Raw genomic sequence first — 26,190 nt, 5'->3', positions numbered from 1 at the left:
TGCTCATTACCACGCTTATCACATCTACTAATCACTTATTAGCCTTCCGTAAGCTATTTATAAATAGACCCTTGACATCCAGCGTGACTGTATGTTTTAGACCCCGATTCTGCAATGAGATGACCTAGAACTTCACTGAAGTCAGAGGGGTCGTCCCACAGCAAGGTGATGTGCAATCCGAGCCGCTGACCGTATAAGGACTAAGTTGTATTTTATTTATAAATTGGGCTAAGAAGGGCTTTTTTTAATACTCAAACTTTTCAAATGTATCAGTTTTGTCTTAACACTTCAGCTTTAAAGCAACAGTCAAATATTTGGGGATAATTCTAAGAAATGATAAACTAACCTTGAGTCTTTCAAGTTAACCATAAAACCTTAATGTATAAACTGCAACTTTCTCCCTCAATGGTCCCCTTTAGCCCTTTTCCTCTAACCCTCTAACTGACACATTATGGGACATATTTGCTTCGCTTACACTGAAGTCAGAGAATTTCATATGATTTCCCTCCTTTGTAAAGTGCTTTGAGATCTATGGATGAAAACAGCTATACAAGAGCTAGATATCATTTATTATTATTACTCATGACGTAGGGCCTCATCCAAAGCCCATTAAATTCACTGGGAATCTTTCCATTGACTTCAATGGCCTTTGGATCTAATCCTTACGGCAGCATAAATGAGAACAGAATTTGATACTAAGCCTCATTAATTACCTTAAACCTTAACCCTGTACTGCAAGACTGGGTTACAGGAATAAAGTGCAGTGTGGGTCCAGGGGACTGGTGCCAGGACTCCTGAGTTCTATTTCCACTTCTGCCGCTGACTCTCTGTGATGTTGGATTAATCATTTAACTGTGCTGTGCTTCAGTTTACCCAGGTGTATAATAAGAATATTTATTTGTACCTTGCAGGTGTTACACGGCTTGACAATGCTTTGAGATCCTCAGAGAAGGGAGCTAGAGCAGTGTTATTTATAGATTAAAAAAGACAAATGGACAAATTTGCTCATGTGTAGGTTGTGTGCTGGTCACTAGATGGCAATGCTACTTAGTCTAATTTAGAGGGATCTGCTCAGAGTACAGCATTTTAGCTGAAATTTTTGAGTTGAACTTTACATTTATTGGAGGAGTTGCTTTTATTTATTCATTTTTTCCTCTCATTTAAAGACATGAACTTACTGGTGTTTTGGTATTTCAGTCACTGGAATTGAAGGTTATTTCTGCATTGGGTAAAACATTTTACATTCATTTCTTTGCAGGATTATATATTTAATGTACCCTGACATTTTGTATTATTGCTTGAGTCAATGGATGCTGTAACTGGCCAGGATTCAAAGGTCTTTCTCTAACTATAGAGACGAGGTGGATGAGGTAATATCTTTTATGGGACCAACTTCTGGGGAGAGAGACAAGCTTAATGGAGCTCTTAAGCTCACAAGCTTGTCTCGCTCACCAACAGAAGTTGGTCTAATAAAAGATCTATTAGCTCACCCACTATTACCTCACCCAACTTGTCTCTCTAATATCCTGGGAACAACACTGCCAACAATAATGGAAGCTTTCTCTAACTATCTAATACATTAAATACTGTACAGAAATCCTCCAGAGATCCAGCAGGAGAATGAAAAGAATGGCTAAACCATTTAATTATTACTTGTGTTTTCAGTTCCTTTATACAGGCACAACGGTTCCAGTCATTCATAAGCTACTCAGGAAGGAGTTAATATAACAGAGGCACTAACTCAGTGATATGAAGTGATAAAGGATACTTGCAATGAACTGGTTAGAGAGTGTGAGAACATGCTTCTGCTGCCCCCTCTTGGACGGAAGCAGAACTGCTCATCCGTGAGTCAAAGTCTCAATACAGCTAAGGGGGAGTGTCCATTAGCTCAAGTGGCAGGGGACTCTGTACTTGGAGCAGGATTCCTGCTGCTGTCGTGGAATTCCAGCTAGCTGTTTTGTGATGACCATAAAAGACTAAGTAGCCATAGATCTGTTACAGCCCATTAGAGAGGGAAGGTAATTTGTTGGGCAGCTGGTCAGGGAATAGGGAACAAATGTACCATGAGGTCAATGTGACAGGTGGGCTGAGCATAGGGGGTTTGGGTCTTTGACACTCAGCACACTCTAGTGATATATCCTATTTGTCTGCAGTTGTTCGTGCATCCAGCTAAGCTCTCTTCACAGCTAAACCTCTTATGAGCAGAGGCATGTTACACCTGCCAGGGGTTTAATTAACCTCTTAAGACACTTAAAAGCATGTTCACGGAATTAATCTATTGAGTGACAGTGAGATGCTACAAGCATTTGGGAGTTTGTGCTGCCAGTCTCAGCTCGGCTGGCAGCTGGTGCTGCTGCTGAGGTTTCTGCAGGACACACTGGGAAGCCCTTAGCCATGGCTAGATCATTTTTATTGCTTATCCTGTTTGTCACTTTCAATATGAAATGTAGCAACAAACACTCACAATGGGAAATCACTGCTACATGCAGTGTGGTAAAGGATTCATATTTATACAGTCAAGGGGCCTGATTCTCTCTTGCTTTGTGTCACCTTGATGCAGATCTGGGGTAGAAACAGCCCCCGGGGACACCTCCCCCAAAAGGGGGTTCCCAAGCCAGCACAGAGCTAGCAGGATTACCCGCCCCCTCCCGGTATAGTGAGCATTCTAGAATCTGAGAGAGTGTAGCTGAAGCACACTCTCCTCCTCCCCGCTGCCTCTCCATTCCCATTTCCTTTCCAGTGAGTTGGTACTAAAGGGAGCAACTTGGTAACAGCCCCTGCACCTCCTTTGATACCTATGGTGAGAGGAGGTCCTTACTTTCTACTCCTACTATGCATAGCCATATGGCTTCAACTGGGGGACTGTGTCCAGTTTTGGACATCACACTTTAAGATGTGCACAAGTTGAACAGAGTCCAGAGGAGAGCAACAAAAATGATAGAGGTTTAGAAACCCTGACCTGGGAGGAAAGGTTGAAAGAATTGGGCATGTTTAGAGAAGAGAAGGCTGAGGGGGGTACCTGACAAGTCTTCAAATAAGTAAAAGGTCTGTTATAATGAGGATGATGATCAATTTTTTCTCCATGTCCACCAAGCAAGGAGTAATGGGCTTAGTTTGCAGCAAGGGAGATTTAAGTTGGTTGTTAGGAAAAACTTTCTAAATATACAGATAGTAAAGCTCTGGAACAGGCTACCCAGGGATGTTGTGGAATTCCTATCATTGGAACAGGTTAAACGAACATCAGTCAGGGATAGTCTAGGCATACTCAATTCTGCCTCATTGTGGGGGATGGACTACGTGACCGCTTGAGGTCCCTTTCCAGCCCTACATTTATTTCTATGATTCTGTGACAGATATGACAATTTCCTGCAATATCCTTGAAAGCTCTCAGGTATGAAGTGTATGTATTATGGAGGGTCAGGATTGTGTGTAACTTCTTTATGGAGAAGCTGTGACAAATATTGCAACCCCATGCAGTATCTTTGGGGTCCATTGGTTTTAAATGAATGGTTTTATGCAGGGTTGTGCTCGAATCCAGGGGTTCTCAACCTTTTTCTTTCTGAGCTACCCCCCTTCCGCCCCGGACATGCTATAAAAACTTCATGGCCCACTTATGCCCACAATAACTGGTTTTCTGCACATAAAAGCCTCAGCCGGCATTAAGAGGTAACAAGCAGGACAATGGCGTGGGGCCCCATGCCACAAGAGGCACTGCAAAGCTAAGTTGCTCAGGCTTCTGCTTCAGCCCCAGGTGGCAGGGCTCAGTGCCCCGGGCTTCAGCCCCATGCACTGGGGCTTTGGCTTTCTGCCCTGGGCTCCAGCAAGTCTAATGCTGGTCCTGCTTGGCAGACCCCCTGAAACTGCTCATGGCCCCTCATGGGCCCTGGACCCCTGGTTGAGAACCACTGCTCTACTCCATGACAGAGGGCTACCACAGCTCTCGCAAGAGTTAAAAACAGAGGGTAGTGATTACAGAAAATTCACCAGGCTGAAATCTTCCCCTCCCCACTCCAAGAGGTATCCCCGCTTGGGGAGATCACATATATTAGTTCAAACCAGATTCTCCAGAGATCAGCAAACAGAGAAAGGACTCTAGCATCAAATATAACATAGCATGAGTCCTAAACTGACGCAGGGCCTTTCTTCTGATCCAACAAACAGGCAGGACTTTCTGCCCAAAGAGGGGCCCCAATCCTTCCTGAGAAGGGTTGGAAGGACTTTGGCCTCCCAAGGTCCCATAAGACTGATGGGCAATAGCTTGTGTCTAGGAACTTTTATTGGGTTTTTTTATGTTTTCTCTGTAATGCTTTCAAGAATAAATGTGCTTGCTTACAAAGACCTGTGTGGTAACTTGTAACTGCTGGCAATCACAGCTGTTCATAGCCTTCAAAGAGAAAGCAATGTGCAGATGCTGGCCTGTTCAGGCATCCTGTCTTGTTGGGATTGTCACAGTGTAGGCAGGGATGTGTGCAGACTAGAAAAGCCCCCATCAGGAAGGAGAGATGCAGATCTCTATCTAAGAGAGGTGACAGCTGAGGAGCCAGGACCCTAAATTTGTGCCCTTGGTGGACTATGGTGGAGTAATACAGGTGCATTTGCCCTTGAATTGTGGCACAAAATAAACCTACATGATTGGCCCAAGGTCCAACAGCAAGTCAAGGGCAGAGGTGTGAGTAAAACCCAAGTTTCCTGATCTCACACTCAGTCTGGTGCCCATCTGTTGTAACTTGCCCCTTCCAAACTGCCTGACATGTCTTACAAAAGATAAAGCTTAAAATAAATCAGCTACTTCAAAAGGAACAACTCATGCTATTTGTGGCACTAACAAAATGATGATCGCAGCAAACAATAGCCCTGGAATTATTTACAGCTAACTAATGCGATATGATTAACAGCAGCAGTGTAAGTAACATCCCAAAAACCAACAAGAATGAATTATTCAGAAATATTCCAAACATCAAAACGCGATGTTGCATTAATTCAGAATGACTAGCTGAGGAACAGATCCAGCCAAAGAAATGCTGAGACAAATTGGGAGTAGAGAAATGTCTTAGTACTAAAAATTGGTCATCTGTGTGTAGATGGTCATAAATCTGCTAGGATTCTAAAACTGAGTTAATTCAGGAAAAATAATTTTCCTTGCCTACTGGCACCCAATAGCGTTTGGGGTGGGGGGGAAATGGAGACAATTATGATTGCTGTAATTAACTAGGAAGTAACAACATAAAGAAAGCTGCATGTTGTGGGAATGTCAAAATTCAGATCTGGATTCCAATGTTGAACATGGTAAACTTCGGACCTGGAGTTCTAGTCAGCCTATTGTAAGATACAAAGACGGGTCAATCTGGATCTGAGTGCACCCCGCTGCACGCTTGTGGAGTTTATGGGTCTTCAGGAACAGGGGTCTGGGTTGGGCCCTTCTGTACCCAAAATATTAGGGGAAATTCTGGGAATCAGTTACTGACTTTATTGCAAATGAGTAAAGCTCTTCTTATGAGCATGAAAACACTGAACATAAAACAAGAGAAAAATCAATTAAAGGGATGACTAGAAAAACTATAAATTTTAAGCTTTGAGATAAATTGAACCCATGAGTCTATAATGTGCTTCTTGCAATATTCTGCTACTAATTTTGTATTAAATGTAAGCAGAATTGTTGACATGCCATGCTTTCTATAGGCCAAAGTAAGGAGGGTCCAGAACACACCAGTATTCAGTTGAAGCAAAACAGGGTGAGAGTACAGGCTATTGCTGTAAATGTTATATCAATGTTTATTTGTATTGTGGTAGCACCTCTAGAGGTTGTCTGTACTGTATGGAGCTGCACTGAAACGACACTCAGAACCTCCCATTTGGTTCATCTTTCCTCTGCTGGAGTTAATGTAAAATAGGCACTAAGGGAGAAATCCAGATCCTATCAAAGTCAATAGGCGTTTTGCCATTGACCACAATGGGGTCCACACTTCGTCTTCCCGTTTCCCTGAGTTACTGTATTCTTGTGCTGAGCCACATTTCTCCAGCAACTATTTGTTTTTACATCAAAGACCAATGCAGCCAATTAAATCCTGATATTTAGAGCTGGCAAACACTAAAACTATAGATCCCAGAGATGGGCAGGAGCAGAGCACAATCTCCAACGAGATGTAGATGCTGACACCAAAAAAACTACCACCACGCTAATTTATCCCCACCACCTGTATTTTCCAGTGTGTCCTGTCTTCAGGGGGCCTTATTCTCTGCTGCCTGGCACCCCGTGTGCTCATTTACACCTGTACAAACTAGAAGTAAACTGCTACCTGCAAACTGCATGAAGAATTCTAGTGTGGTGCCATTTTACTCTCCTGGTGCACAGGTTTAAATGCTGGCAGAAGGGGCAGCACAGTGGTCTGGCCATTGTATTCCTAGTTTCAAGATTGTAAGCTCTTTGGAGCTGGGGCTGTCTCTGGTTTTGTGCCTTATGAAGCATATTACCAGCAAATACAAACTCTTACATTTCCCAGCTAAGCTAACATTCCCCATGAAGGGCCTTTAAGTGCTAATGTTGAACCTGAATACCTAAAGGATGAGAGAGCAATTAAAGCAACGTTCATGGCTAGACACAAGTAAACCCAGCCACTAGGCTAGCTGCCAGGGATCCCAGCACTCAGAAGCAATAGAAGGTCAAGACAAAGCCTGTATCTTGCAATGAATGCAATCTAACTGCAGCCAAGTTGGTCTCAGTCATATTTCCAACAGGAGCACATTCCAGCGGCAAGGCGTTGCAACTGAGTAAACCTGGCCTTCCACACCCATCTGTTTCGCCTATGCTCCTGCTGGCACAGCGGGTCGGAATTCAGAGCAGCCTCTTAAGTGAGGAGGATGCAGGCCATGTTCCTGAACTAGCAGACCAGTCTACTGAGATCCAAGGGCTGGAAGTTGCAGCTAGACAAATTCCAACTGGAAATAAGGTGTGAATTTTTCACAGTGAAGGTAATTGATCATTGGAACGACTTATCAAGTGTTGTGGTGGATCCTCCATTACTGACCATTTTTAAATCAAGACTGGCTGTCTTTCTCAAACCTCTGCTCTGGTTCAGATAGGACTTATTGCAGGGAAGTCCTATGGCCTGTGTTATACAGGAGGTTAGACTAGATGAGTACAATGGTACCTTCTGGCCTTTGAATCTTTGGATTGCTGTGATTGTGTGTGGTCTGTTGACCTATATGACTGAGGAAGCCTTCAGCAGGAGAATTAACTCTTCCCAGGCTACACAGCCATTGACTGGAGAAACAGGAATGGAGGAAATGTAGTACACCATAGTGACCATAAAGTTTGCTCAGTAAACGTGGGCTGAGAAGGCTTAGTGAAGGACTAAGAGCTCTGCCCGCTATCCCAGGTGTGTTTGGATCATACCAAAGACTGCCCCGGCACTCAGAACTATCCAAGAAGTGCTGCCCCAAGTCCTGATGCCTAGAAAGTTCATAGGTGGTCTCTATTTGGATGACTCTTCTTTAAAATTATTTGCTTTGGGAGTAAGCTCTGCTTCTCTGCTGGAAACAGTGCCCCCAGATCAAATCAGAGACACATCCAGGGGTTGGAGAAGCTTGTGCTGCTGCTGCCCAAATTGTACCTGGTTCTGTGGGTAAATAAAAATCTTGAGTCTCCTCCTGGGGCAGCAGCCTGGTACCTTTCACCAGCATTTGCGTACAGTGCCTCTAAACCAACTTGGCCTCGCTTTTGCCTGACTGTCACAGGGCATGCACTGGGTTTTATCTCAGCATGCCTTTTCCTATGCTAACATGGAACACCTGTCCTGCGGGTAGTAAGTGAAAAGCACCTTTGTCCTGCAGCAGCTGTGGGGAATGGGATGCAAATTAATTAATTCAACTCCAACCTCACATTTCCCTGCAAAAACTGACAGAGTTTTAAAAGCTTAGTAGTTCTGGGACCATGTGTGAGCTGCCTCGCAGGCTCACCCAGGGGAGAATGGTGCTTCCTTATTCCCCTGCATAGCTACTTGCACTGCTGGTCTGTGAGCAGGGAAGAGAGCAGCTGTGGCAAACTAACTACATACAGGAGGGGGGTAAGTGGGAAGACTGACATGGGTCATAGGGAAAATCTTGCTCCTCCCACCCAGAAGTCAGCGCTGCTGAGCCATTGCAGAACGTGAAATAACCTGCCCAAGACTGTTGCAGCTCACGGCCCTTCCAGGAACAAGGAGGAAACAGGGACGCAACTCTCTGAGTCACAATTCAATCTCTGCTGTACCTTTTCTCGGGGCTTAGCCTGTGGTCACTCCACAATTGAGCCCCTTACTAGTGTGGCCTTGTCACTAACAGTCCCCAGCTGCTTATTAGCTTCTCTCTCTCTTGTCTGATTGACAATCTAATTCCACGAGGGTTGGGGGGCAAGTCTAAGGGGGAAAACCGTTTGAGAGGGATGGCAGATTTTCAGAGAGACATTAATAAGCAAACTATCGTACTGCGTAGGAAAGATAGTAAGTATGCCAAGAAACCACCCTGGATTAGCAAGATCTTCAATGATCTGAAACTCAAAAGAGTCCTCCAGAAAGTGGCAACTAGGTCAAATTATGAAGGATGAATATAAAAAAAAACCCCACAAGCATGTAGGGACAAAATTAGAAAGGCCAAGGCACAAAATGAAATTAAACTAGCTAGAGACATAAAGGGTAACAAGAAAACATTCTACAAAAACATTAGAAGCAAGAGGAAGACCAAGGACAGGATAGGCCCATTACTCAATGACAATGACAGAACACGCGGAAATGGAGGAAGTGCTAAGTGCCTTTTTTGTTTCAGTTTTCACCAAAAAGGTTAGTAGGGATCGGAGGTCTAACATACTGAACGCCAGTGAAAATGAGGTAGGATCTGAGGCTACAAGAGGGAAAGAACAAGTTAAAAATTATTTAGACAAGTTAGATGTCTTCATGTCTGCAGGGCCTGTTGAAATACAGCCTACAATACTCAAGGAGCTGACTGAGGAGATATGAGCCATTAGCAATTTTCTTCAAAAACTCATGGAAGATGGGAGAGATTCCAAAGGACTGAAAGAAGGAAAACATAATGCCAATCTATAAAAGGTGAATAAGGACAACCCAGGGAATTTCAGATGAGTCACCTTAACTTCAGTACCCAGGAAGATAGTGGAGCAAATAATCAAGCAATCAATTTGCAAACACCTAGAAGATAATAAGGTGATAAGTAACAGTCAACATGGATTTGTCAAGAACGACTCATGTCAAACCAACCTAATAGCTTTCTTTGATGGGGTAGTAAACCTTGTGTGTAGGGTGGAAGCAGTAGATGTGGTTTATAGTAAGTCTTTTGATACAGACTCGCATGACCTTCTCATAAGCAAATTAGGGAAATATAGCCATGATGGAGTTACTATAAGGTGGGTGCAAAACTACTCTCTGGGAATGGTTTTCCAACCAGTTATCAGTGGTTCACAGTCAAGTTGGAAGGGCATATCGAGTGGGGTCCTCAGGGATCAGTTCTAGGTCCGGTTCTGTTCAATATCTTAATCAATTATTTAGATAATGGCATAGATAAAGTGTGTGGATGATACCAAGCCGGGAGAGGTTGCGAGTGCTTTGGAGGATAGGATTAAAATTCAAAATGATCTGGACAAACTAGAGAAATGGTCTGAAGTAAATAGGATGAAATAAGAAAAATGCAAAGTACTCCACTTAGGAAGGAATAAACAATTGCACGCACAAAAAATGGAAAATGCCTCAGAAGGAGTACTGTGGAAAGGGATCTGGAGATTATAATTTATAGTGAATCACAAGCTAAATATGAGTCAACAATGTAACACTGTTGCAAAAAAAGCAAACATTCTTCTGGGATTTATAAACAGGATTGTTGTAAGCAAGGCACAAGTAATTCTTCCATTCTAATATGTGCTGATAAGGCTTCAGCTGGAGTATTATGTCCAGTTCTGGGCATTACATTTCAGAAAAGATGTGGCAAATTGGAGAAAGTCCAGAGAAGAGCAACAAAAATGACCTATGAGGAAAGATTGGGGGAAAAAGTGGATTTATTTTTGGAGAAGAGAAGACTAAAAACAGTTTTCAAGTACATAAAGTGGTGTTACTGGGAGGAGGATGGAAAAATTGTTTAACCTGTGAGAATAGGACAAGAAGCAATGGATTTAAATTGCAGCAAGGGAAGTTTAGGTTGGACATTAGGAAAAACTGTCTGAGTAGTTAAGCACTAGAACAAATTGCCTAAGGAGGTTGTGGGATCTCTATCATTGGACGATTTTAAGAACAGGTCAGACAAACACCTGTCAAGAATGGTCTAGTTGTTATTTAGTCCTGCCTTGCGTGCAGGGGACTGGACTAGATGACCTACTCAAGTCCCTTCCAATCCTACATTTCTATGATTCTTAATATAACACTTAGCCCTCTTTGGAGCCTTGTCCATTGACACACTTCCGAACAATGGATAAAGGCTTCAGTGCAATACTCGGGTGGTAACTTCTGTGCATACTAATCTATCCAACAATCCACTATGTCCTTAGAATGTCTCCAGTGTTTCAACTGGATGTGGCATCTGTGTTATTAACTAAGACTTTGATGGCTTGTCTGGATGAAGTTAGGGCTTTTATTGGTTTCAATTAAGCAGATCCTCTTGAGACCACCTGAGATGGTACTTATTAAGATGGGCCAAAGGGAGCGCCCCCTCTTCTGCAAAAGATTCTGTAAGAGATTGGAGTAAAACTGGACCAGGACATTCAGCACTGCTCACTGTAGGCCTTTTGCTTCCCCCCCAAAAAAATCTACTGACTGGGTTTTACCACCTTATGCCCATCATCTTCAGTTGCCCATTCACATTGGCTATCAGAATGTTTTCCATAAAGGTGATGAACAACAAAGTCTGGGGTTTTGTTTTTTTAAATCCCTCGTACTTTCTAGATACAGCATCAAAGTAATCCTTGTCTCCTTTATTTCCAAATAGCAATGGAGGTTTGGACAGCGATTACTTCTTGACTGGTCTCCACATTCTAGCTAGAAAAGAGACTGGAAATCCAATTGTTCAAGTTGATTGGTGGCAGCAGCATGCTTTATGTCAGTGGTTCTCAAGCAGGGGTAGGTGTACCCTGGGGGTATGCCGATGTCTTCCAGGAGGTACATCAACTCCTCTAGATAGTTACCTAGTTTTACAACAGGCTACAAAAAAGCACTAGCGAAGTCAGTACAAACTAAAATTTCATAGAGACAATGACTTGTTTATACTGATCTATATACTATACACTGAAATGTAAGTACAATATTTATATTTCAATTGATGAGACAGTAAGCAATTTTTCAGTAAGTGTGCTGTGTCACTTTTATATTATGTCTGATTTTGTAAGCAAGTAGTTTTTAAGTGAGGTGAAACTAGGGGTACGCAAGACAAATCAGACTCCTGAAAGCTTTATGTGAACTGATATTGCTGCATCATCTGGTGCAATAGCATTAGCTGGCCAAACAGTGTGTGCTGGAAAGTAAATAATGCTGTTGGAGTGAACCTGTTCAAATAGAAGGTAAACAAGGGTTGTGTGGTTGGGTGCTAATGCTGTGTTCACAATACTACACCAAAAGCTGCATTGGTTAGGCATGTATTGTATTAAATGGCAGCCTTAGAACTAGGTCAGCACTAATGGTCTTTGCAAAAAAGACTCTATGAGAAGAAGACAGACAGAAGGGGAGGCAGTCAATGAATAAGAGACATGGTTCTGACTTACTCAACTTTACTTAGATACTTGGATATCTGGCCAGGTTTAGTGCAGCTTAGAGAATTTCCTGAAATTATGTTTCAGGGATCCCAGCGAGTGAACAAAATCTCATCCCCATATGGAATTGTCCTCTACCACATACTCAAGCACTTGATATTCCTGGGAGACCATCTCTCCTCTTTGAGTTGCCAGGCACAGCTCTACATTTTGTCATGGAGTTTATGGTGTGGAAGGGGACTAGTCAGACAAGAACTCAGATATCCCTTCTCCTCTGAGTACACATTAAAGATGCCATAATGGTTTGGTTAGAGTCGGGAGCTGCCCCAGTATTTTTGTATGCATATAGTCTGGGATGAAAGGCCCTATAAGAAGTCAAGGCACAGCCAAGAGGGCAGAAGCAGCATAGCTTGTAGCAGCTGCTATAATTATTTCCAGTATTTTATTTACATAATTACATAAAAAGCATCTGAAATTCAAATTCCCCCAGTATGGTAATTCCCCCCCCCATTCATCACTCCAAGAGATAAGTAGGGCTGGGTGTGTGTTGTGTTCAGTGCCAGAGATTGCAATATAGGGCCCTGTTTCCAAAAAGCACCTATTGAGTTTCCAGATTCCAGGGGTGGGGGAGCGCAAGCCCACCCACATCTAAAGGCCCCTCCCCCAGCCTAAAGGGAGGAGCCACTGGACGCAGGACTCAAGTCTGTTTCCAAAAGAGGCAGGTGAGAGCATAGCTGGCCATGGGGAGTATTGGTAGGAGGAGTTGGGGAAGTGCTTTAGTTAGGGCTTTGGCCTTCTGAAGGTGGTTACTTGCCTAACTTGCTCTGAAAACAGTTAAGCACCAACAGTAGAGCCTAGATTTTAGAAGCCGGGACAGTCCTTACTCACGCTAGGAAAACGATCCCTTGCTGATAAATGGATGTCAGCAACAGATGCAGCTGAACTGGTGCTGAAAACTTTACCCGAAAGGGCAGATGAGAACAAACTGCGTTCGGCACCATTTCAGCCACCAGGGTTAAACCCAAGTAACAGATTCAGCCGCTCCTGTTGCTGATACCTGTTGTCAGCAATGGGTAATTTTCCTTGTGTAGGCAAGGCTATAGTAATACACAGACTGGGGTGCATGTCCTTTCTATGGACATGTAGGAGCATCAGGCCCAATGCTACCCTAAGCGCCAAGTGCCATAGTTCCTCTCACATGCCTTAAGAATTTGCCTTCTAGAGGGAGGGAAGGAAGACCAGTAATGTCAGGGGTTATCCTCTCGCTCTTCGGATTGGTTGGTCAGATCTGGCAGGGCAAGAACCACTCCTCCCAGCATGAGCACCCCTGACAACAGCACCCAGGGGTGCAATGAACAGTCAGCAATGGCCATGAGCCCAGTGTTGCTGCGGGGAGACTTGAACCCCTAACCTTTTACAAAAGGGGAGAGAGTGGCCCAAGGAGCCACTCCTGAAACAGGAAAAGGTGGGGAAAATACACCTCCACCTGCTGTTGTGCACAGCAGAGGCAGGGAGTCAAGGGAAAGCCCAGGCAGCCGTGGTTTTTCTCCATGCAGGGAGGGAAAGGCCGGTCTCGCTGCTGGCTGGGAACGCTGGGTGTGTCCCCAGGAGGGCTGGTGAGGAAGTGAGCTGGATTTCCTGCCGGATGAGGTGCGCTGGGATTAGGTTGGAACAGCCCTCACAGGGCAGCCGGGGCTCAGCATCCCGCCACTCCAGGGGCTTGTTCCACCCCAATGTAATACGCCGCACCCCACCCAGGATGTTACCTTAAAGCAGCTCTAAAACCCCACCAGGAGAGGGGCCTCCACTTGGAGCGGGGGCCACGGCCGCCCCCCACATGCAGCCCTGGGACCTTGCTGGCCTTCCGGGGGGGGGGGGGGGCAGAGGTAGTCCCCGGCTTTGGCACCTTCCCCGGGGAGCAGAGGGGCTGGCAGCAGGGCGGACCCAAGCCGGCTAGGGGCCCCCGAGGCGAGCTGCCCGGGTCCCCGCCCCCCCCGTCTGCCGTGCGAGCCGAGCGCCCGCCCCAGCGTGGCGGAAGAGGGCCGGGCTGCCTTTCCCTCGCCGAGCCTCCGGGCGCTGCTGCGCTGCCCGGTCTGTCCCTGCAGCTCGGCCCGGCTCGGTCCCGCACCATGGAGGCTTTCTGCGGCTCCCGCTTTTGGGTAAGCGGCGGCGGGCCGGGGCCGGGGCATCCCCCGGCGGGAGCAGCGCCCGGGTCCCCCTGGTCATCAAGGGGGAGGGGCGCTGTCTTCCCAGGCGAGCTGTCCCGGGGACAGACAGAGCCCCCTCCCAGGACGGACTGACGGGGGGCTGGCTCGAGCGGGGTGAACCCCCTGCTAGGGCGCTGGGGGGGACACCGCTTGGGGGTCTGGCAGCGGGAGCAAGGAGCAGTCCGGCCCCGGGAGATGGGCTGGAGGCCCCCGCGGGCTCTGTCCCAGCGATGGGGGAGATTTGCCATGTGCCTTGGGCTTAAACCAGGAGGTTTCAACCTTTTTTTTTTTTTCCCCATGTGCAGACCCCTAAAGCATTTCGAATGGGGACGCAGACCCCGTTGGAAATTTTGCATATAGTCTGCGGCCGCCCCGGGGGTCCCTGGACCACAGGTTGAAAACTACTGGTATAAAAGAACCCAGAGAGCCTGGGACTTTGGAGGAGAGGCAGCTCCCAGGCAACGGGGCTGGTGTGTCTGCTCACTGCTGTAGGCTGGCAGGGGTGCAGGGCGGGATAAGGAGGGGTTTAAACCCCGGTGGGCACCATAGAGCTTTTCCAGCCTGCCGTGTTGACTTCGGAGCAGTCCCAATGGGGCTGGGGAGATTTGGCCCAGTGGGGTGGCTGAGAGAGCAGGCAGCATCTCATTGGTAACCCCAGAGCATCAGCCCGCAATGATTCCACCAGGGCTGATCAGGTTGAGTGGTTGGTGCCCTGTTACGGGGTTGGTGCCCTGTTATGGGGTGCTCTTGGGGCTGGATGGTGTTAGACCTGGGCTGGGCTTTTCAGAGGTGCTGAGTGCCTGCAGCTCTCACTGACTGCAGTTGTAGTTGTGAGTCTTCTGAAAATCAGGCTCTGGACCCTCCCACCCCCCATCCTTGGACAAATCGCTTAGCCTCTCTGTGCCTTAGTTTCCCTGCCTTAAAATATGGGAGTTATAAGATACCACAGAGGGGGTGTGGGAGGCTCAACTCACTCCTGTTTGCAAAATGCAGCCCAGCCTAGTGATAGAGCACTGGGCCGGACTCAGAAGGCCTGGGTCGTACTCCCAGCCCTGTCACTAGCCTGCTGGGTGACCTGAGGCAAGTCGCTTCATTGGTTTGTGTCTGTTTCCCCATCTGTAAAATGATTATTAATGTGCTTAAAGCGTGTTGAGATCTGATGAAAAGGATTCTATGGAAGCTGGGTATTGTTGTTTTTTGAGATCCTGAGAAGGAAAGTGCCCTCACTTACAGCTGTCCTGAGGCTATTGATTTCTGCAGAGTTTAAGCTTCCATTCTTTTATAAAATTATTTCTAGCCCTTATGGTTGAGAAGATCACAGTCAAAATGCCAGCTAATGCTGTGGTGGTCTCTTGAGTCTGCAGACAGTACCTCGGGTACTGCTATTCAGAGTCCAGCCAACATCATTCAAAGGGTCAAGAACCGTATCAGTTTCATGATGTTGCTGTTAGTGAAAGTTCTGAGCAGCTACAGAGGCAGGCAAGGGGGGAGATGGTAGACTAGCAGAGACTTGCCCCACGTGTAGCAGCTGAGTAGCGCTGGGTGAGGAACATAGAAGCAAACTTTCCTTTCTTGCTGCAGCCAGAAGGCTGTGAAGTGCGGGAAAAAAACAGAAATCACCTTCTTCTTCCCAGCAACTAGGGGGGAAACTACACATTTATCAAAGACCTAATAGCTAGAAGATAATACAAAAGATGGAGTCCCCAAGCAGGGTCAAGCAGCAACACCCTGGTGGTGTTTGTGTGGCACAGTGCTCTGAGCTTCTCACCAGGGCTTGCCCCTGGACTTTGCAGGTGGGTCACCTTACTCCCCAGTCTCATCTTTCATATCACCTCTAGCTTGCAAGGCTAGTCCTCTAGCTAGCGGGTGTCTGGGGAGCGTTTCAAACTCTGACCATATGAAACCTGCTAGAGTATTAATTGTGGGGATGTGTTGTCATTACTGTAAGGTGTTGTGAAGTTTAAAAGCACTGTATAAATGCTAAGTGTTATTAACAAAATGTACTCTTCAGCGTTTCCCCAAACTGTAGTAACAGCTGTTAATAATCCGCAGAGCTCCAGATCTCAGTACTGTGACCTGATCCACACAGGCAAACCCAAACATCACATGGAGCTCAATGAAGTCGCTGCGACTCAAGTCTGTGTGACAGATTTGGAGCGGCTTTGTAATAATTTATGAATACTCAATGAGGACCTGGTTATGAGGTTGTTTACTGTATGAATTATGTTGGTTTAGTTTAATAGAAGGCTGTTGAGGGAAAAACAAGCAGGAAGGACAAAGAATGGATCAGGATTAGAGGGGGGGTCGAATAAATGATTTTTCGGTTTGGTTGCATTTCCAAAAATATTTGAAAAAGTCCATTTCAGGATGGGGAGTTGAACCTGGGTGTCCCATGTCCCAAGTGAGTACCTGAACACCTGGGCTAATGGTTACAAGGAGAGAGACAGTAGCGACATTATGAACACTGCCTCTGCCTTCTGGTTCGTTTGTGAAAGGCCGAAAATATTTGTATCATATACGGGAAAAGTTTTGGGTTGACTGAAATTGCATTTTTCACCCAATAAACTGTTCATCTGAAAAATTCCACTCAGCTCTGCTCAAGCTAAGCTGTTTTCCAAAAAAAAATGAGGGCTGTTACAGGACAATGGCAGAGCCCTGTGCTCTGAGGTCTCTGGTTTCACCTCCTGCTGAGCCTACAGGAGTGGTTTTAACCAGAAGGGCCAAAGCCCAGGAATGCAGAAGAACAAAATAATCCCGGGACTTTAAAATGGGACACGTTCTTAAGAGAGGAGGGAGTTGTTCAGAGGGGTTAGGCTGATACACAGGCACCTGTGGGGGCTCTCCGAAGAAGTTGGGTATGGAGATTACCATCAGGTAATGGTAAGAGAGACATGCACATAGACCGTTTTAAAATCTTTTTTTCTCTCTAAAAGCTTTGTTCCTGCTGTAAAATAGACAGTACTTTGCTTTTAAGAAGGCTGTTTGGTCAGTATATTCACCGTTGGTCACAGACTCCAGAAGGGAAAAGCCGCGGGTGTCAGAACCTGTTGGACCTGCTGGGTAAGCTTGGTTGATGCACAAGATACCGTAGCCCAGGGTAAGAGTGGGAGAATTCCAGTTTGGGAGAGAGAAAGGCACAAGGCCGAAAACCTGTGGGGTACACTCAGAGAAACCACAATGTGGAGAGAGGTCTGGCTAGCCCTGGAACTTTGACAGCATGTCCATAGCTGTTTGAATGGGGATGGATGTAAGTACATGCTAAATGCTTTGCTGAACTGTGGCCCTAGTCTGTTGTGATAGAACAGTAAAGTATTTATTTTATTAATGTGCATACAATAGCAAGGATAAGATTTTTCAAAAATGCCTAAGGGCTTGTCTATATGTAGCAGCAATGCTCACTCCAGGGTGTGATTTCTAAAGTGCATTAACACGTTGCACACTAACTGGTCCGTGTAGACCCTACTGATGCACATTAAAAGTTCCCTAGTGCACTTTAACCTAGAAATTACGTTCCTGTAATGTGCATTGCTGTTCCGTGTGGACATGCCCTCAGTCCTAATTTCAAAAGTGACTTGGGCATTTAGGGGCCTAAGGATAGATTTGTACAGGTGTTTAGGAGCCTAAAGCTGCAGAGAGGTACCTTGACCCAGATTTTTAAAGGTATTCAGGCTTTGCTGTGCTTAGCATTGCAATGCTTTTGTTTCATTTAAAAAAGGGATTTAGGTACTTATGAGCGACAATTCCATTTTGGCTCCTAAATGTCTAAATCCCTTTTGAAAGAGATTTAGACTCCTAAATCAGTTAGGCATTGCAATTCTGAGGGCAGCAATGACTAAATATATTTAAAAATCTGGGGCCTACTGGAATTCCCAAAAATACTTAAGCACCTAACCTCCCCAAAATGAGCGGAAATCTTAGGTGCTTTTGAAAATCCCAGTAGGTGCCTATCTGTGCTGTTAGGCACATAAATATCTTTAAAATTTGTCCCTAAGTCACTTTGAAACTGAGATTTATATGCTTTTGTCTGTGTTCAGTTCACTATCAAATACATCATCTGTAGATATGGGGAATTATGTCTTGCTAGTAACAGAGAATACCTGTTCGATCAAGATTTCCACTATCTCTTACTACTAGTATAATCCCTTATAAACAAATACAAGTGAAAGCAGTATAATATGACTTGGCAATTATTCACCACACAGATCAAAATGTTAATTACATATAAAAGAAATATTCTCTTGTTTAACAATTCCCAGGAGGACATTGGTCCAGAGCACTAAACTGTGCCATAGCACTATTTGTTAACAAAACAGTGCGGGGGGCGCCCCGCAATATTTACGTGTGAAATGTACCGGCAGTGATGCAGGCTCTAGGTGTGGTGTTAATACTTTATGCAGTACTGTGACACACAAGTGTACTCACAAGTACGGGAGCTGGGGGAGAAGTTTTATAAACACATGGAGTTTTGCTTTTGAGAGTAGTTAACCATTTCAAAAGTAACTATTGGAGCTGCTTACCTAGGGATGTGGTGGATTCTCTATTACCTGTAATCCTTAAATTACAATCTGGATGTCTTCTGAAAGATGCAGTGTGTAGCTCAACAAACTGTCCGGTTTGATGCATGAATTATTGGGTGGAATTCTCTGACCTGTGTTATGCAGGAGATCAGATTTGAGGATTGCACTGGTCCTTTCTGGCCTTAAAACTATGAATTTTTTTCTAATTCGTTAGGATTATTTTCTTTAGGAGCCTAAATCCCCTGAGTGCTTTTGAAATTTTTACCCTAGATCCCTGAGGTGCTTCTGAAAATCTCCCTCGGTGTTTTTACACTTCTGTTACAACCGTTTCCTTATCTGTCTGAATTTCAGTGAAAACAATTGTGGGTTTTTTTGTTGTTGTTTGTTTGTTTGTTTTTTAAATAAAATTCAATAAAAGCAATTAGAAGTTTAAAAGTGATCCTCTGTTTCTCCCCAGCCCAAATGGTGGAAAGTTCGAAGTATTCTTTTTAAAACACATCCCAAATGTAATAGCATAAACATGTTTGAATACAGCTGTTCATTTCTGCCTTTTGGCTGGAGTGTGGATAGTTTGGATAAGAATGCTTTTTAACTGAATAAATGTAGCTGTCTTGAATTTATCACAGAGCTTACTAGAGTTTTCTTCTTTGTTTATGGTGGTGGATATACCAGTACCACAGCATTGTATATGAATCACTATTTTTTTTTTCTTCTATGTCCCTTTAAAACCTCAGCCCCTCCCCCTCCTGCCCTCAGCTTGCGAGAAGCCCCACATATCTGCATGCTTCCTGTGAAACTCCTTGCAGGATCAGGGGCCTAGATTATAAGATCATGGTCAAGGGACTTTTTTTTTTCCTGGATTTTAAAACCAGAAGGATCCATTATGATCAAGTAGTCTGACCTCCTGCGCAACATAGACTAAGAACTTCATCCAGTAATTCTTGCATCAAGGGCAACAATTTGTTGAGCTAGAGTATATCTTTTACACCGGGGATGGCAAAGTTTTTGCCCTGATGGCCACATCTGGGTGGGGAAATTGCATGAGGGCCATGAATGTAGGGCTGGGGCAAGAGGTTGGGGTGCGGGGTGTGGCAGAGGGCTCAGGGAAGGGGATTGGGAGCTCAGGGCAAGGGGTTGAGGTGCAGGAGGAGTTTGGGGTGTGGGCTCTGGCCCGGCGCTGCTTACCTCGAGCAACTCTGGGGTGGCAGCGGCGCGCAGCGGGGCTAAGGCAGGCTCCCTGCCTGCCTTGGCCCTGCACCATGCTGCGCTGCTCCCAGATGTGGCCAGCATGTCCGGCAGTGACTCCTGGGGGTGGGGTGGGGCAGGCAGCTCCGCCACACACTGCCCTCGCCTGTAGGTACCACCTCCAAAGCTCCCATTGGCCGCGGTTCCCCGTTCCCGGCCAATGGCAGCTGCGGGGGGCAGTGCCTGCAGGCGAGGGCAGTGCACTGAGCCCTCTGCTGCCCCCTCCCCCGCTCAAGCGGCCGCAGGGACTTAGTGTTGGCCGCTTCCGGGAGCGGCACAGGGCCAGGGCAGGCAGAGAGCCTGCCTTAGCCCCACTGCACCATGGGACTGGCAATTCTGCAGGCCAGATTGAAAGCCCTGACGGGCCGGATCTGGCCTGCTGGCTGTAGTTTGCCCTCCCCTGTTTTAGACAGACTTCCAATCTTGATTTAAGGACTTCATGTGATGGAGAATCCACAACATCCCTCGATAAGCTGTTGCAGTGGTTAATTAGCCTCACTGTTAAGACCTTGTGTTCATGTGATTTATTTTTTTATTTTATTTATTTTTTTTGTACCATACTTGAGCCTCTTATCTTTACCAAGGCCTCGGATTGCTTCAGAGATACACATACATCATACTCAATCCCTATATATGTTCAGTGTGTCTGCCCAGGCAAGGACGGTCTTTATATTTGTGGCGTTTGTATTGCACCAATGGCATTGTCTATTGTAAGGAGATTATAGCAGTGTGGTGCTTTAATGGCTGGCAGTATTTTCCAGGTCAGCAGGAGTTGCATACAACTAACTGAGCGCAGAACTTGGCCCAGTGCTCTTATGAGTGACACTTAAAGCTTTCCAAAGAGTGAGGAACATGTTGAGGACAGTACGCTGGTGACCTTACATGACCTGCTTTGTCAAAGAATGCAAGTTAACAGTTCCTTTTTGTGCTTTGTCCAGAGAGGTTGTGGTTTCTGTTCTTTATGCTATTTCAAATGTATCATGCCACCATTTTAGAAGGAGGAAGGTGAAGGACAAAAATTGTGCTGTGCATACAAAATAATAATTTAAATACTTTGGTCTCAGACACAGCAGTATACGAACATGAGTAGGTATTATTATTAACCTCATTTTATGGATGGAGAAACTGAGGCAGAGAAAGATTACGTGATTTACCCCAGGACACACAAGTCAATGGCAGAGTTAAGAAGAAAATCCAGAGCTGCTGGCTTTCAGTCATCTGCTCTGACCGGTAGCCATATAGCTCTCAAATCACTAACACGAACATATTGGGCGTTTATGTATGAGGACAGTATTTCTAAAAACAGTAATGTTAATACCTGCTTCCTTGCAAAGCACCAGTGCTTAATTCTCAGAGTGCCACACACTTCTCTATGCCAAAGACTGCATCTTCAGGGAAAGGAGAGAAGGGAATTAGTGCTCATCTTCCTTCAGAGCATAGCGAACTATGTCTTTAAAGCTCAGTTCTTATCTCAGCTATATGATACTGGCCACAAATTGCCTGCTATTTTATTGCATCGTATATCATCTACCATGTCTGTGCACAGTCAAATAGGAAATTAAGCAATATGTGACCCATGTACTCGAGAGAAGTAGACCATAATGTTGATGCAGTTGTTACTTTGCTGGATCTGTCAGCCCCTCCAGTAAAGCATTCGAGAATATATTTCCGGGGATGATCCTGCACTGGGCAAGAAGGATGGGCATGATGACCTGTTGTTTATTACCTTATTGGAGGCAGCATGACCTAGTGGATGGAGACCCGAGTTTTATTCTTGGCTGTGCCACTGGCCTACTGGGTGACCTTGGACAAGTCACTTCACCTCTCTGTTCCTCAGTTCCCCATCTATAAAATTGGAATAATGATACAGACCTCCCTTGTAAAGCACTTTGAGATCTACTGATAACAAGCACTATATAAGAACTAGGTGGTGGTATTATCTATCCCTGGTTTCTGTGGTGTTGGGTGTATTGACAGAAAACCTTTTTGGTGCTCAGAGTGAACAGGAGCAAAGTCCTGTCACTTTCTCTGGGAGAGGGCGAATGCCAACAATTCTTTTGAGCTAGAAATTATTTGCTCTTTCATTGGAACCTGACACAAACTGGACAAGGAATGAGAGAAAGTAGGAGATGACTCCTGGCTCTGCTGCGAGGACACGCTGATGTTTCAGCTAGTGCAGAACAAGTGAACCCTGTTGTATTAGTGGCACAAGCTGGGACAGGCAGGTTCCACTGAGGCTTCAGCGTTTAACTGTAGATTTTGATTTGAATCTATTAAGCCCTCCATGTTCCTGATCTTGGCCATTGTAGAGAGCATCTCCTATGGCAGTCCCTCTAGTTCAGCTGTGCATAAGCCAGGTATTTTTGGAGGAACGTCTTCAGCTCTATAACTCATGGTCCCCAGTTAGTCAGGTTTTGGACCTGAGTACGCAGTAGTCAGCAGTGGACTTTTTGGCTCATGATCTGCTCTGGGCAGATGCTCATTCTGACATTACTAGTTATGTAACCAGCTTTTTGTGAGTGTGGATAATGACATGGAGCCTGGTGGATGAAGCTGGTTTTAAGTGCCTGTGATAATTTCTTTCAGAGAGACCCCAGAGGGGTACAGTGGTCACTGCCTACCCTTCGTAAGGGCTCTTGGGCATACCTCCTGGTGGGTTGGTCATGACTTACTGGTTTGACTGAGTTGAACCTTCGGAGCACAGCAGGCCTTCCATTTATTCAAGCAGTGGCTTGAGGGTCAGTGGAGCGATGGAGTCCTTGCTGATGGGTGGGTCAGGGGTGGTTTAACGAGTGTGGGGAGAGCCGTCCGGGGATGCTGCCCATCACAGACAGCACATTGTTTCTTATAATTCGTTTTTAGCTGAGGAAAGATGGTCCAGTGGCTAAAGTTCCAACCTGGGCTGTGGGAGGCTGGGCTCAGTTCCCTGTGTGAGCTTGGATAAGTCACTTTGTCTTTCTGTGCCTCTGATCCCCATTTCACGACAGGGACGTTGTGAGGCACTCAGATACTATGGCAATGTGGGGCCATATAAGTACCTAAAATAGATAGAATGTAATTGCACCAGGAGACTCGAGGAGTAGCTGTCTGTTTTTATAAATAAATAGATAGGCAAATGATATGTTTCAAATGAGAGAACAACTAATTAGTCATTTTGGAGATCGGCTCAGGGCTTATTCCTCTCTTGATACCCTCATTTAACGCACGATTCTCTGCTCCCCAGATCAATCTGTGCCTTAACATTTGACAAATGCCTCATTTTTTCCCATCTTACTTGGAGCTAATCTTATTTTATCCAGGGATTCTCAAGTGATGCAGTTGCAAGAAAGACATAACCTGCAGCAAAGCTGAATTCACATGAAAATGAGCAAGATGTCTGTGCTTGTCTTTAGCATAGCTCCAGGCACAAGAATGGAAGCTTTCCATAATCTGCAGGCTGACACGATGTCCCTTCTTTCTGAGTCAGGCACTCTGTGTAACTGGGCAGAGTTGGGTCATGTGACTTTCGTTCATTCTGTCATTCCAGAAACAAATCTAATGGGTCATTTGGCACAAAGTGTCCCCCTCAAATGTGAGTAATTTCCCCTCTTAGCCACTTATGTGTTGCATTTAACCTCGTTTTCAATTCAAAGCAATGCAGGGGGCTTGTGAAGGGGAGGAAGTGGGCTATTTCAAGAACGGGGTTAGTCTTTGTACTGGCAGAATCAGTGCCGATATAGTTCAATACATCTATAGTCAGTTTATTTTAAACAAATAAAAATTCAATGTAAAAGTCCCTGGTGGAAAAGTTTTTTTATTTAAAGCCCAAATAAATTTGTGAAGTTTCAAGTTATCCCATTGCACTTTTACTGTAACATTAGTTCCAACAGAGGGAGTCTAGTGGCTAAAGCAGGAAAACTTTTAGGGACAGACTTCTGCTGTGATGTTGGCTAGACTACATGGTCTCTGCACTTCAGTTACCCCACGTATCAATAGGACATCACAGAGGTGTTTAATGTTTATAAAGCATCTTAAGATCCTTGTATCCCCATGTTTACTGTGTCAACAAAGATGACAAAAGGCAGTTTGGTTTATCTAAAAGTGAATGCTATTAGTAAAGAACCACCATAAACTATATTATTGTGGCTTATTTTATGCAGGAGGTCAAACTACATTATCATAATAGTTTCTTCAGGTCTTGGAATCTATTAAATTTTGCTTCCCTAAAAGGATAGTTGTGTTACCAATATCCTGAACGCAACTAATGCCAATTAAGCATTCCAATAATATGATGATAGCATAGTATAAATGCATCATTAGATCTAGAATAACTTGCACCTATCAGCATACTCCTATGTGCAGTCAACAGAGTGGACGGATGCGGATTTTCACATCTGTAGAAGAAGAGATTCAGAAGTAAACTGTAGCACAGAGAAATGTTCCAGTATATGAGAATTTGTGACACTCCCTGGTTGACTGTGGCCGTTAATGGAGCCCATGAAGATGACACTTCATTATAATGTAGGTTTGTTTGTTTTTTAATCATGACAAGGATAATCTTGCTCTGGTATTGGAAAAACACCACCTCCGGATCTGGTTAAACTGAGAAACGTATGGGCATCAGTTTGGCACCATCTTTGAAAATGTCACAGTTCTCAGGCGCAAGAGAACAGGGCCCATTCTAGTCTAACTTTTACCACCCATCCCCTACTGCTGTACGGCCTAGGGTCGTCTTGAGTGCCAGGCTGTGGTAAAAGGAATGAGCAAGGGTAGAAGCAGGACTAGAGGAGAGTTTCTAGGATGCTGTTCAGTGTTCAAGCATAAGAAGAGAGAGCCAAAACAGTGCAGCATTCAGGCTTTGTTCCATTCTCCACATACACTGTTCTCTGCCATCATGCACATCCTGAAAGGAGAATTCCTAAATATTATAGCACCTCCTACTGGGAAGCCATCTATCTTAATAGATATGATGCTACTTGGGGCAGGGAGATGTCAGGTAGCTTATTCCCTTGAAGGCTCTTACAATGAATTGGGAATAGTTGATCTAATTGCCTCCCTCCCCAAAAAATCTTCTTGGGGAAGTGTTAATAGTACAAGAAGCCCTAGCCTGATGATCTAACTGTACATGGTGGGCCTATGTCCAATTATACTTCACTTGGCTGAGCTAAAGGAAACAGCAGCCGTCACAGCTGCCAGACATCTTTATAATTATCTTTTTCTTTTGTATGAATGTCATGGCCTTGATCCTGCAGTGAGGGCCATATGGGCAGACACCCGACCCCTCACTGATCTCGGGGCAGGATCAGAGCTGAGGTCAACTTAACAAAATTCATGCCATTCTCAGCCATTTCAAATGCTAGTGAATATATCCTTTAGCATTTTTATTAGAATTGGTTGGAAAAGGGAAAAACTATTTAATGTTTTTTTTTTCAAATGTTGAAGTCATTTTTGTTTCAAAAATAATGTGTATTTTTTTTCATTTTTTTCCCAAATTTTTTGCAAAATCTTTTTTCAAAAATAAAAAACGGAAACTTTTGGAATTAAAAATGTCTGTTTGTTTCCCCTGCATCCTCGCCAGCCCCATGCAATTGAATGAATGGATGATCGGGCTCTTTTTTATTCTTTGCCATTTTGTAAATTTTCCAAACTTTCTAAACTGCTGAAAAGTTAGAGTGGGGAAAGGAAAAATGGGAGAATGGGGGAGAGAAAGAAAATGAGTGAAATGGGGAAAAAACCCTCCAAACCCTGGATATCACTTATTGTGTTATATTCAATACAGACAGGGAAAGAAGACCGAGAAAAAACAAACACAAACAAATTTAAAATGTTGACATTTTGGGTTTTGATTGATGATGTTGAAAATAATGAAATCTATTCATAAAAAAGTTTAGTTTTGCAAAAAGGCCTTTTTTTTGTTGAAAAAAGGTTCAAATAAAAATTGCAGCCAGCTTAATTTTTAATATGTAGCATTTCCTTTTTATATGCATTTCCTGATTTTTGTCTCAGTAAACAAACTGGTCAAAATTGTGCATTGATTAGTGACCTGCAGTATTTCACTTTGCACAAAGTATCTCCTCTTCAGTGAAATACAAAAAGCATCATATAATTCAAATATTTCAAGACTGTCTGTCTAATTTTTTTAAAGCATTTAGGCTCCCACCACACAATTGAACTGTTGCTCTCATGTAGAACCTCATTGGAGCCAGGGAACTCTGTATGTGCACCAGGGTCTGCTGTGTAGCTCCAACTGCAGGATCAGACCCTTAGCTTGTACTTTGATAGCCTAACACCATCTCTTTCTGCTAATGTTATTGACTAGTTTTTCTGGTAACACAGTTCCCAGTGTTCTGTAATCAGTTATCTGCAGAGATATGCCTGCTCTTTCTGTAGACAGTTTTAAAATACTGTTCTGCAAAAAATCTCTACACCTTATTGTTTACAAAAAATCTTCCGTCTTATTTATTATATATAATTAATATTTTTAAAGCACTTTGAACTTGAAAATTGCTATACCGGTGTTAGG

General features: G+C 44.5%; 1 protein-coding gene across 3 annotated transcripts in view; it reads left to right on the top strand.

Moving 5' to 3' along the window:
- Positions 1-13,677: 13,677 nt before the first annotated feature.
- ABCC3 (ATP binding cassette subfamily C member 3) overlaps positions 13,678-26,190 on the top strand; it is a 72,870-nt gene continuing 60,357 nt past the window's right edge. The window contains exon 1 of one of the 3 annotated variants that reach the window (XM_054047166.1): positions 13,678-13,878. In XM_054047166.1, the coding sequence (XP_053903141.1) occupies positions 13,849-13,878 (30 nt within the window). In that variant the 5' untranslated portion in view covers positions 13,678-13,848. The remainder of the gene's footprint in view (positions 13,879-26,190) is intronic. The other 2 variants (XM_054047167.1, XM_054047165.1) reach the window with 2 other exon arrangements.

Source organism: Malaclemys terrapin, chromosome 13 (genome assembly GCF_027887155.1).
Source record: "Malaclemys terrapin pileata isolate rMalTer1 chromosome 13, rMalTer1.hap1, whole genome shotgun sequence".
NCBI classification, from domain to species: domain Eukaryota; kingdom Metazoa; phylum Chordata; order Testudines; family Emydidae; genus Malaclemys; species Malaclemys terrapin.
Note: the sequence above shows the minus strand (reverse complement) of the source record. Positions and strands in the feature narration are given on the sequence as shown.